Source organism: Cyrtonyx montezumae, unplaced genomic scaffold (genome assembly GCF_038088225.1).
Source record: "Cyrtonyx montezumae isolate F1298 unplaced genomic scaffold, pur_monq_1.0 scaffold_7, whole genome shotgun sequence".
In the NCBI taxonomy this organism is placed as follows: domain Eukaryota; kingdom Metazoa; phylum Chordata; class Aves; order Galliformes; family Odontophoridae; genus Cyrtonyx; species Cyrtonyx montezumae.
The window spans coordinates 4,750,044-4,763,064 of NW_027072078.1; the positions used below are offsets into that span (position 1 = coordinate 4,750,044).

A 13,021-nucleotide genomic window follows, 5' to 3' on the forward strand; every position below is an offset into this window, starting at 1 on the left:
ACAATAGTAGAGCTAAATCCTTATTTCTCTCTTGGAAATCCGACTTTTCATTTTTTCTTTAAAAAATTTTGTCTGATTTCCTGAGGAAATTAAGCTTAAAAGATCATATTGCTAGTCTGTCATTCTACGTTCATCACCTCTGAATTTGCTGGCCACTTCTAACACAACTTGACAGAGGACAGCTGAGTGCCTGTATATTCTGTGAAATAACAGGCTGAAAGCAATGTTAAATTGCATAAATTGTCATAAGAAAATCCACAAAGGAACGAGCCGCTAGAAATTATGAGGTTCTGCTATTCACAAAATTAGCTGTCACCTTATCAGATGTCTGGCTTATGACTCATGTCAGTATTTGCCTGTATCTCTCTTATTATCTCATGAAAATGTCTTCCATTTCTTGTTTCTGTTTCTTTCCTTAGTTCCTTCAATTCTATTGGTAAGACAACAAAAAACCACGACAAAGAAGTGCAATCTCTAAGCTTCAGCAAATGTTTTGCAAACCATCTTCTCCCCTTTTTCCTAACTGCCCTGTTGAGTGCCAACTGACACTCCTAATCAGCTGCACTGCACTTGTTGCACTCTCAGGTCCTCCAAACCGTTTCTCAATCCACCAGCTGATTTTTCCATTTTCAAACTTTCTTGGACTTTCAACACATATTCTGCTTTCTCTAGTCTTACCCTGTTAATCAGTTCGTCTGATGTGCCCTGTCCAACTTAACAGACAGTGGCTCCTGCATCACACATCCCTTTGAGTTATTACCCCAGTCTACCTCTCCACAGAAGGGCACAGAGCACCATGACTTGGTCAGAGCATCTCCCTCTCCAGTTTCTATTGTCCACTTACCACAAGAGGCTCAGGACGTGGTCTAGGCATGTATGGAAAGGTCTCTCGAAGGAAAGTGGTAATCTCCAGGAGAAGCTGGCAGGCTGCCATTTTCAGCGCAAAAGGACAACAACATTTGGTAGGATTCACAGTGCCTAGGAAAAAATATTTCTGTGGTGAACAGGGAGATGACACAAAATGTGAACTAAAACACGATGGACGTTTTTTTACGTACGGTGCACAATACAAGCTGCACTAATAAAGAGAAAAATCCAGAGTTTTATCTATGCTACTCTTCCCACACGAAAAGGATCATAATAGTGCAAATATAAATCCACGTATTTACTGGCACGTGGTGTAGTACCAACGCAGCACAGTGTTCTGCAACATATTACAGTGCACAGTGAGCTATCTACTAAATTATCATGATCTTTCAGTATTTTACATACACCTTCTCATTTAACGTTGACACAAGTGAAGGAGTAGACGTCCTTCTGACTCTTTACAGTTTTACATTCAGACAAATCTTCTGCAATTCTATAAATGCAGGAAAATTTCTCAATACAGACACGGAATTATGATCAGCCAGCAAAGAAGTACTGTGCCTGCTATTAAGTACTATCCTGATAACTAAAAAATGCAGTCTCCTCTGAAATCAGGCTTCTTTATTTGCATGTGTGTGCACAGAAGCCAAATGCCATTCAAAGATTACTAGAGAAAAAACAATCAAACTGCATTTTCAAGTTACACATAAGCTTCAAAAGCCCTACACTTCGTAAGCAATCTAAGCTTAAAAAGTATGAAATCAGGTTTATGAAAGCAAATAAATAAATAAATAAATATTTAAAAAGTTAGTTGTGACATCAATTAACTGCAACCATTTTTTAGTGTTACGTTATATTACTATCTACAGGAATTTTAGATAAATTTGTTTTTGCTTGCTTTTCCTGATCTATAATCTAACAACATTTTCAAAGAAACAGTTCAAACCAAATAAGTCACTGCCAGCATCAGATAAAATCAGATTAATTCTATGAATCTTGTTAATTCCTCTGTATATGCTATGTGCAGTGAAGATGGACACAGTAAGGACTAAAATCACCTGAACTACTATATACAGTTGAGATGTATGGTGTAATGAAAAATCCATCAGCATACTTTATGCTCCTCAGTCCAATTCCTTACAAGGCACAGGGCAGCTTTTGGAAAAATCTGTCTTCAACAGAAGCTATCCAGTCTGCTTTCTTATCTACAATGTGGCTTTCAGACAAGTACTTGAGCTTTTATGTGGCTTTCTAGAACACAACCTGTTATCTGTTTGCTCACCTCAAGCCACCTTGTTAAAGCAGTTCCATGTTCCCCTGATGAGTGCCTAGTATCAGCTGCTGAACAGGGGCAAGAAAACCTGTTCCATCTCTTGATTACAGGAATGCAGCTGCTCCTCACCTTTTAAAAGTCATTCACAGTACAGGAGAGAAAAATGTTGTGCACTCTCCTGCTTTGAATGTAGCTCCTGAGAAGTCAACAAAACATCCAGAATGGCCACCCACAGTCACGATGCTGCTAGTGCTGGCACACCACACAGAGGCAAATGTGAAGGTTTAAGCTCAGTAGTAATACCCTGTCTCAATATCATTTTCCCATAAGTGCCACTTCCACCTTCTCCCCTTAATGCCAAAGTCAACTTTCATGTAGAGATAAAAACAAACCCAGGATCACAGAAAAAGAAACCAGAAGATACATGAACAGTACTAGCACACTACATCCAATGGTGAACAGCAGTACACATATACAAGTAGTGAGCACAGACATATATACACAAATGGTGTCTGGAGGGGACATAATGTTTGTCAACACCTTCTCCTACACCTAGGACAGTATCTGTTTTGACTTCACTTCTTTTGATTCACAGGCTGTGTTGAAATTTGCTTATCAACCTAGACTTCCAGAATCAGTGATTTATCACCACCTTCCCACACCCTTACATACACACACACAAACTTCAGTTGTTGTTACACAGGTTTTTAATGATGCTTTTTATACCAACGCACTATGCTTCTGCTTAAGAATCAGGCAAACATATAGTGAGGTCAAGATTTAAAAGCCTTTGGCAGAGCTGTGCCAGGTAAGGAGATGATTCTTCAAGATGAAGAAACAGAAAAGCAGCTAGTCTTACAAAAATATTCTGGCAGCAATAACTGGGAAGAATGGGAGTCTGAACCATTTTTGGCATCGAGGTGACAGCAAGACTCAATAAACAAATTAGTCTGCGTATAACTGCTGTTGCCAATATACGGGAATTGCAACTTGCTATCTGTTTTGCCTCCCCCTTTTCCTTCCAAGTTTCTCAGAGCTACTATCTATCTGTCAAGCTGTACATCAAGGCACAGAAAAAAACAGGGAAAGAAGCTAAGGCGGAGGTGAGGGACTGGGGAATACAGCTGAGTGGCAAGAAGATGAGAAGAAAAATTAAGTGCTCCTAAAGCAGAGGTTCTTACAAGCGGGGGTTCTTGTAGTAAAGGGAGTCTCCTTACTGTCATCTAAAAAGTCTTCTTCTTCATCCTCCTTTCTCAGGCGCCTCTTGGTCTCCTCATCATAAATGAGGCCCAACAGGTTGGCAGGGCTCTCACTCTCAGCATGGCACAGCTCGTTGAGGCGGACACCAATTGCCTGCAGAAGGAGAAAGCATAAGAAGGTGAGAACTTCAGCCCAACCTCGCAGTCTGTGAAGATGTTCCAACCAGAAGAGAACGTACTGGCTTCATATCCATTGTCTGCAAAATGCAGTAAAAGAAAGGAACAATAAGACAGTGACTGCTACCAAAAGCATTATTCATTTTCCCATGATCTTTTCAATAACGTTTTGCAAACAGCCACATTTCAGGAGCAGCTTTCGTTTTGCAGATCAGGTTAAATAGTAAGAGCAGAAATGGCAGCGGATAGGCAAAAAATGAAGAGGTCATCATCATCTTGTATGAATTTCTTCCACTATTCTCCCTCCCCCCTCTACGTGTGCCAGCTTCTTGATAAGCTTTTTCGCTGAGAATGTACGCCTTCAGTTCAAGCAATGATGCTGTGACTTAGGGATCCAGTAAACCCCCCCCCCTTCCCTCCATAAGAGTTGCATACTCATGGAGAAAGTCTGCTTTCATCTTTACAGGAGTGACTTCTCAATGTGCTTTCGAAGACACAAATGACAGTACACATACAAAAGCTAGAATCGTGTACATCTACAAGGGCTGTTATGAAAGTAATGCCTCCTCTTTAATTCTGCTGGCCCCTGACAGCAGAAGCAGATGATGGTGGTATGGCAGCAGAGGCTGAACCTTCCCAACAATATTCCATTACATGTTGCTGCTGTACAATGGGCAGCAGAGGGGAGGGCTGACAGAGAAGCATCTAGCATGGAAGGGCCCATTGAAGCAAAGGTGTGCCCTTGAATTCCTCCACGTGGAAAATGGAAAAAAGCACACCCACTGACATTCATTGACGCTTGCTGAATGTTTATGGAGACCGACCAGTAGGTATAAACATAGCGTGGTGATAAGTGGTGTGTTTCAGCAGGGGTGACAAAGATATGAAAGATGACCCACGTTTCCAGACAGCCATGCACAGCTGTCACACCACAAAACAAACAGTGACTCAATCAGTTCATCCACACAAATCAGCAGAGTATGACCAGGAAACTATGTACAGAGCTCAATGTCAGCTTCAATGAGTTGGAAACGATGTCAGCAACATTGGAATACCACAGTTGGTACCAAGTGGGTCCCACTAATTCTCATACAGGAGCAGAAATAACACTGTGTGCAAGTATGTCAGAACCTACTGAATAAACATGCAGCTCAAGGTGACAGTTTCCTGAAACACATCTTTAAAGGGAGTAAGTTGTGGTGTCCTTATTATGAACCAGAGTTAAAATGGCAATCCATGGAGCAAAAACATGTGAATTAGCCCTCAAGGAAATAGTTCAAGATGCAGCCCACAGCAGGTAAAGTGATGTGGACTGCAATTTGGGATAGAAAAAGAGTGATCCTCCTAGGTTTCCCAGAACCCAGACGAATCACCAACTATGACCACTACATCTCAATGCTGACTAAGCTGAAGGCTCAAGCTTCCAGAGTCAGGCCAGAGAAGAAAAAGTTTCTCTTCTAACATAATAACACCAGGCCCCATACCAGTCTGAAGACCATGGAGCACATTGCCAATCTTGGTTGGACTGTCCTACCACACCCACTGTACAGTCTGGGTATGGAACATTCTGAGCTCCATCCAATGAAAGATGGACAGCACGAGCAACATTTTCCTAGCAATGTTGCCATCATAGCAGCTGTGAAATACTGTGTCACCTATGCTGGTGCAGATTTTCACAAGCACAACACGCAGGCTCTTGTTTACCACTGACAAAAATGCACAGCTATTGGTGGTGACTATGTTGAAAAATAGAGTTCTGAAGCTGAGACTTTGCTCTATCAAATAGTATTATTGTGCTCTTTGAATCTGTTGTAGTCTCCACTGAAATAAATAGGGGGTATTTCTTTTGGAGTGACCTACATATATAAGAAAGACAGGCAAACAGATTTCCACTGAATACTGTTACATTCTCTACAAGAGCAGTGACTGTTTATTTGTTGCTAGTTTTTGTCAGCATCCTTATCAGCTTGCAAGCAGCCCTTGCGGTGCTGTCAGCAAAGCTACAGTTAAGGATGTGTTAGCAAGAAGTTTGGTTTCCTTCTAAGACACTTCATAGGATTTTATTTTCTTTGTTGCGTATAGATAAAGAATGCATAGACAAGAATGTAAAATTTGATCCTATGATAATACCACTTTGATAGAGAGGAAGTGTTTTAAACTTTGAAGTTCTAACCAGCACTTGCCATTTGGCTTCCATGATTTAGGGATGGATTCAGAGAAAGATTTTAAAGAGGATTTCTGAATCTTCTGGAAGTCAGACTGATGATCATGCAAGCACTATGTGATTTTCCTCTCAGCTGAAGCAAAGCAGAAACAAATAAGCAGTCACAAACAGTTAGCATTTACAGCTCTTCTTCCTTGTTTTTTAGCAGTCCCTGTAAAATCCAGCAACAAGGAAATGAGTAGATTCTGCTACACAAAGAAAATAAGGTGCTATTATATTGTGGTTTGCAAGCTGATGCAAATAGTTGCCTAAATCAGCAATCTGCATATTGTTAAATAAACTCCACATCTCTCTCAGTTTTTTTTTCCTTTTCATGTTTCAGCCAGTTGAGGAAGAAATAGATTGCTTGCATCTGCAGAAAGCAATAACATATCAGATATTATTTATACTATTCACCAGCCTTACATTAAAGCAATCATACATAACCCCACACCACTCTACCTAAAAAGATCTCAGTTCCTAAAATGTATTATCTGCATGTATCAATCTTGGTTTTTCTAGCAAATAGAGAATGGTGAGTCCCCTTTAATATTTACTTATTTATTTTTAAATGTGTGAAACGTCTTACAATAAGCATCAGACCTTCAGCAGGTATGGGCTTCCAAAAAAACTCAAGAGCACTGACAGGACCAGATGGGGCAATAGCCTTGTTCACATATTTTAAGAGATCGTGGTCAAATGAAACTCGAGGAAGCCAAGCCATCTACTCAGATGACATGCAGTAGTAGCTCTGCAGAATTCCTCACCAAAGAATTCTATGTGTGCAAAAGGAGACTGAACAATTATGTCAAAGAAACCCACCGAAGGTTATGAATACACATCATCACATCTAGGCTACAAATAAATATTTGGAAGGTAGATAAAATCACTGCTCATACTCTTCATTCAGTGTTCGGAATATGCAAAGTGATGGAGTCAGGAGAGCGAGCCAAAAAGATCTTCTGACTGAACATGGTAAGGACAGGGACAGCATCTCTGTTACATCCTAACAACATTAATTTTGACTAGAAGAGCTCGCCTTGGCAAGCCACAACATGGAATTTGGAATGGAGGTTTGTGAGTCCCCATTTTACTGAAACTGAAATTACCTTCACATTTTGGTTCGTTTTTAAATGTAAATAGAAGAAAAATAAGCTCTTACGTCTCCCCATTGGTAGAAGAGCTTAGCTGCATTCCACTGCAGTTTCTGGTTCCTTTTGTTGCCAACAATAGGAGAACGTCCACGGGACAGGCCCTTCTTGGTAATGTTCACATGGTGGCCCTTCATCCACTCAGGCCAGTTGCCACGGTTGCAACGATGAACAAAGCGTGCACACTCAAGGAACAGGGCTGCTCTTGCCACTACAGGAGCTTCCTGAAAACGTTTGCAAAAAATCACCCTCAATATACATACATTCAAAAACTAAATATTAAGAGAACTTTGTGCTTTTATCACTCGATCATAAGCTTGCCACACAGTCTGAGCAATCTCTCCATCAAAGTCTGAAAATAGGATCGCTGCCTCAAGCTCTGCCTCAAAAATCAAGGCCCACAGCACTGAGCATTTATACTTTGGTGAACCACCAGAGGGGCAAAAAGAACCACATTCTAAACAATCTTCTCTTTCACTATCCCTGCATAATCATTTCTTCCAGAAACCACCTAACTATCAGAAAGCAGAAGTGTTTACCTGACACTTCTGCTGCAGGAATCACTCATAATATTTTCTTTTCACCTCTAGAGAGCCTGAAAAATAAGCAGCACAGACGTATGAATCCCTGCATTTGTCATGCTGTATTTTGCTTGTGCAACTTGGGGGTGGAAACGTGAACGGAGACTTGCTGAAACTAGGAAAAGTGTTCTTCTGCACTTATTCTAAGCAGATCCTCAACTGGAATAAGACAACAGAATTTCACTGACCTAACTGCAATAGCTTTAGCAGGTACCATACAATTTAGTACTGAAACTTAACAACAGGCAGCTGAGATCTGAAGACCTTATTTATTTGTCATGGGGACCCTTCACTCTTCAACTTGGAGGAGACATTTTCTTTAATTGGAAATACGATTTTGTGGGTATCTTTGTCTGAAATGGTCCAGTAGAACCTAAGTTAGCTCAACACAGAGCAATTCTGAAACACACAGATATGTTCAAAAATGGACACTAATTTGTTTCCTAAAGGGTAGCTCAGTTTTGGAACTTTCTTCCCAGTAGTCCACAGCTCTGTGAAAACAACATCTTAACAACTGTGGAAAATGACTAAAAGTGAATAGTTCTCATTTTCATTTAATCTTCCCCCTCTTTTCCTGTTGTTTACACAAGCAAAAGCCCCCGAGGCCAGCAGGTTTTAAAATACAATAACAACAAAACAGCATCCACATTTCACAAGCTGGCTTTGAAGGTTCCCTAGCAGAAATTTCACAGAGTACAAACTTATTCCAGCACCAAAATGCTGCCAGCCTTAGTGAGATAGTTTACACAGATGACCATTCATTTATTAAGGGCAGGTTCTTCAATTGTGGTCAATGAAGAACAAATGGTCTCTGAGATCAAGGAAGATGGCCTGCACTTGGTCTGTACAACATGATTAAATAATGTTTCCCACAGGGCCTTAATCAAAAGCTGAATGCAAATTTTCAACCAGTGCTCAAATTATGCACTGCAGATAAACTTAGAAATTATTCCCGATGGAATAAAGGACAGAAATTACTTACAAGATGGAAAAAAAAACAACCCTCACCTCTTTTAAAAGACTGCCAAAAGAAAAAAAAGGGGAGGGGGAATTATATGTTGCCCATGCTAAAAAGAAAACACACGTTAACTGCTTCCTGATGTAATGCAACATCTTGTTGCTGCTTAAAGCTGCAGACTGGTATTTTCATTCATCATTTATATAAAATACAAGCTCTCTGCTTATGTTTTATTCAAATGACAGAATAAAACAGCAATGTTTTAGTCATTCACTTAAATAGGAAGTACATTAATGTTGATTCAACGTTCTGACCAGGAAGGCAAAAATCTGCAAGCAGACACTGATCAGCAACCGGAAACAAACTAACGACTATCACATTACAAACTGCTTATTGTCCACATGAAATATGGAAGATAGAGCATGTAAAAGTTGTTGCTGATTTAATTCTCACACAATAAAACCTTATCCAGATTTGGAGACATGTAATCACTGGGAAAAACAAGTCCCATCTTTGGTATCCTGTTTCAATTCACTACACATAAATCATGATTATAAATCATGATTTCTTAGTATATGGGAATCTTGCAAAGATGCATGTTCTAAAGGTTATGAAAGCACTCAGCTACTACAATGAAGGGAGTCTATCTAGGATAGGGAGTGAAGGGCAGGAGGAACAAGGCCGAGCAATGGAGTTCCAAATTCAGAAACAACAGAATGCCCCCTTGCATGAAAGAGGGCTTTCTGAACATCATGGGGCATAAGCTCCCTGTGACAGCTTACCTGAGGCTCAGTGTAAACTGAAGCAGCAGCAAGAGAAAGATGAAGATGTGACAGAATGAACAGGGATGGATTCACACCACAGAGAAACACATCACAAATGGAGAGAAATGAGTCAGGCAGGCGATGCATAGCTGAAAAGAACACAAGTTTCCACAATCACTGTCAAAACTTAACATTGCAGCAATACTCTCACAAGCTGGTCCCTGCCCGTGAAACTGTTCATAAGTCCACTTCTAACATCAGACCTACTATATCACTCTGCCTTTGCAGAGTGCTTTTGTACTGACATATATGTCATATTGTCATATATGTCATATACATGACATATATGACAATATGACTGCCTGCTTCTGTTCCCAGATATATATCATGGAGACAGCAATCTGATTTCCTTTCAGGTAATATGTTCTCCCCTGGACAAATATTTCTCCACTGCAAACACGAACATGGAAAGAATACAGCCCCCCTAAGACTTCTGATGACATTTCTCACAGCTAGACAAAACAGAGCCATTCTAACAGGTACTGGTCTTAACACAAAACTTGAGCAAACTCCTGTATATAATGCTAGATGGTGGTTTTTTTGAACCCTCTTCATAAACTTACAAAACAGAAACATGGTTTTGCTTGCCTACAAAGCACCAAAGTTTCTTATAAGGGAAGAAACCATCAGTTTATTATTACCAAGCCGGGATTTCAGCTAGGGACATAGTGATGAAACTGTCTGCGACATATTATCAAATGTCATTAAGTGTACACAAAGCCATAAACAGCTTGCAGTTTTATAAAATTCAGTCAAGGACAGGTTCTTCTGGGAAATTATGTTAATTACATGGTTGCTAACCCTAAGGAAACCCTCTGTTTTAAGCACAAATGAATCAGTACCATAAGGATGTAGCCTTTGTTTCACTGCTCCTATTACTGAATTCGATGTTGCAAATCAGCGTAAACAAAGATCTTTAATTCTGTAGAAGATGTGATATTTTTGGTGCAAATCTGCATGAAAAAGCATGCTGAAAAGGTTCATGAAAGAACTAAAACTAAAAGCAGTTCACCCTTTTATTTTTTTAAGGTTGCCATAGCAACTGGGCAAGATAAAGTGACATAAGCAGCTTTTAATTTGCAACAGAACTGATTCCAACTATGACTTCAAAAGCTTGAAAAGAGAAGTTTAAAAAAAAACATTTTCTGCTGGATATGCTCTATTGAAATAAAATATGGGAATTTTCTGTAGCAGCACACTGTCATTAAGAAACACACTGACATGATAGCAGTTGTCCCCTTCCAAAACCTGCAGTGCATGTGATTTCTTCACTTCCATATAACTCCAACAATATGCCATCTAAGAAGGTAATTATACTCTGTAATTTGAATGAGGTTTCCATCACCTTTCGCTGCAGACTTCCTAGAAATTCTGACCCCAGAAGCATAAGCTTTCATTCACATCCACAGCTACTCTAAAGTGACATCGTGGTACACAGCACCTCACAGAACGCAGAGAAAACATGCAGGTAAAGCAATGAGAAAACAGAGAAAAAGATAAAATCATGGCTACTAAAACAACTGATCGGGGCTTAAATTGTTTCATTCTCAGATTGCAGGGAACAGAAGACAACAGAAGAAAGAGTAGGTTTATATGCACTCTAACGGGTGATACAAATTTCTGCTTCTTAACTACTAGTTATGAAGTATAACTAGTACAAAATAGCCATGTGCTAACTTGTAAAGAGACAGTTTACTCGAGACTAAAGACTCAAGGCTTACCTTGCTCCCAGCTACTGGGCTGCAGAATTACAGACTCACATAGATAAAAAATCCTTACTTGAGTGTCAAGTAACACCCTGTCTAAGATCACACAGCAGAAGTCCAAGAAAGAAAAGCAGAATCAGACAGCTACAGTACTGCTTTTCTATTATGACAATTCTAGCCACAATAACAAGAAAATCTAGATGTCCAAAGTTTTCAAATATCCTCAGTACACATTCTTCATAGAAGATGCTGTGTGGCAGTTCTGCCTTCATTACACAACTGCACACTGATAGCAAACATAGAAATATAGAACATAAATGCCTGATGATCTCTAAAGTCAACTTGCCAGAGCAAAACTGCAATTCATCCAGAAATGGATTAAGGTGTGCTGATGGTACTGATGTGATGTAAAAATACTACCAACTCCCCTGAAACTTTACATGAATATATTAGTATGTATGAGAAATGCAGCATAATAGATACGTTAACATAAAATACTCACATTTTCAGAGGCTATAGTGAAAGCAACATTGTTTTATTTACTGCACTATATTTTATTCTACAACTTCAAATCATAGAATCATAGGGGTTGGAAGGGACCTCAAGAGATCATTGAGTCCAACCCCCCTGCCAAGGCATGTTCCCTACACCAGGAAAGTTGTGCAATGAACATCCTGCTTAATCATATTTCGCCATGTCTTGAAGCAACTATTAATCACACAGCTTAATGAAAAGTGATCTTCCTTCACCATTCTGTTTCATTTTTAGGTGCAGTACCCACAAATGTGCCTGCTGCTTCTGCTGCATTGAGTCAGAAGGATTTTGGTGACACAATTGCTAGACAGCAATGACTCTTCCCTGTCCATGCACAATGCAACTGCATTCTGGCAGCCTTGAGGAATTAATGTGTGCAGCACACAGCAGGCGTGACTACCCTCATCTTCCAAGCTCACTGCAACCTTGACTGGTAGGAACCGACTTTGAGACTGTAACAGGTTTTACTGTCAGCAATTCTTTACATAGCTTTCAGATAAAGGACCAATAAACCCCAAAGAAAGTGGAGGGGACTAGTAAAGAAAGCACCTCTCACCTGGAAGATGGACAGCAGAACTAGCTGTGACCTGATTAGCAATTACCTTCAGCTGATATTAGTGCAGATGTGAGCAAAATCTGAAGTTTGAGAATAAAAGTTTTGTGCTGACAGTTATCTAGTGGTTGGGATCCACCTAATAAAAAAAATCCAATTTCTCTGCACTAATGTGTCATGTGCACTAATGTCTCGTGCACTAATGTGACTAATCCAGTCATGGGTGCTAATACTCCAGCTAACAAAGCAACAGTTGACACTGCTGTAATGCTTTACCTGCTTTCTGCATGACCAGCATTAGTGAATGACAACAGACCATCACATATGCACATGCTCTCTCACTCAGCAGGTAAAATACACCAGTGAATGACTTACAAGATCCAGGGCCGCTGCTAAGATGGAGGCATCAGGGATAGTGCCTGGTTCACAGCAGTTCAGGAGAAACTGAAAGCACTTCATCCCTTGGCGGATCGCTCCCAGGTTCACAACATTCTTGGACTTTCCTCCTTCTTGGTTGGAGGTCAAGTGATCATCAAAGCTATGGCAACCTAAAGAGGTAAAGAGTACAGAGGGGATTGCAGGGAAGGGCAGGGAGAAGGAAACACCATCTCTCACCAATTAAAAAAAAAAAAAAAAGTGGTACAAAACTCCTGATGAGAAGAGTTTTAGTTTAAAACCCTTCCTAACTTTGATGTGCTATCTTGAAGGTAACAAGGGCATTTTTTAAATCTTCATGCAAATTTTGGTCTTGGTCACACTGATGTCTTCCCAAAACAGTGCCACCCTAATCAGTTTGGAAGACCCAGATCTACCCCAGCAGAGTTGAACAAAAACATAGCTCTTCCTCCCCATCTCTTTAATACAGAAGATGTTAAGTCATGCTTACTGCCTCTTTTTCTTGAATACTCTCCTACCTTATCTATTAGTTTCTAATTTTACCTTAAAGTGGAACATATATAAACTTTACTCCTCATATATTATTATATTGTGTAGTA

The 13,021-nt window shown here is 40.0% G+C and overlaps 1 protein-coding gene across 3 annotated transcripts in view; it reads right to left on the reverse strand.

Annotated features, from left to right (window-relative positions):
• The window catches only part of UNC80 (unc-80 homolog, NALCN channel complex subunit), a 115,454-nt gene that overhangs the window by 59,717 nt on the left and 42,716 nt on the right, over window positions 1-13,021 (reverse strand). For all 3 annotated transcript variants that reach the window (XM_065751264.1, XM_065751262.1, XM_065751263.1), the window contains exons 22-25: window positions 12,402-12,574; window positions 6,882-7,094; window positions 3,358-3,493; window positions 845-978 (exon numbers count right to left, since the gene is read on the reverse strand). In XM_065751264.1, coding sequence (XP_065607336.1) covers window positions 845-978; window positions 3,358-3,493; window positions 6,882-7,094; window positions 12,402-12,574 — 656 coding nt within the window. The remainder of the gene's footprint in view (window positions 1-844; window positions 979-3,357; window positions 3,494-6,881; window positions 7,095-12,401; window positions 12,575-13,021) is intronic.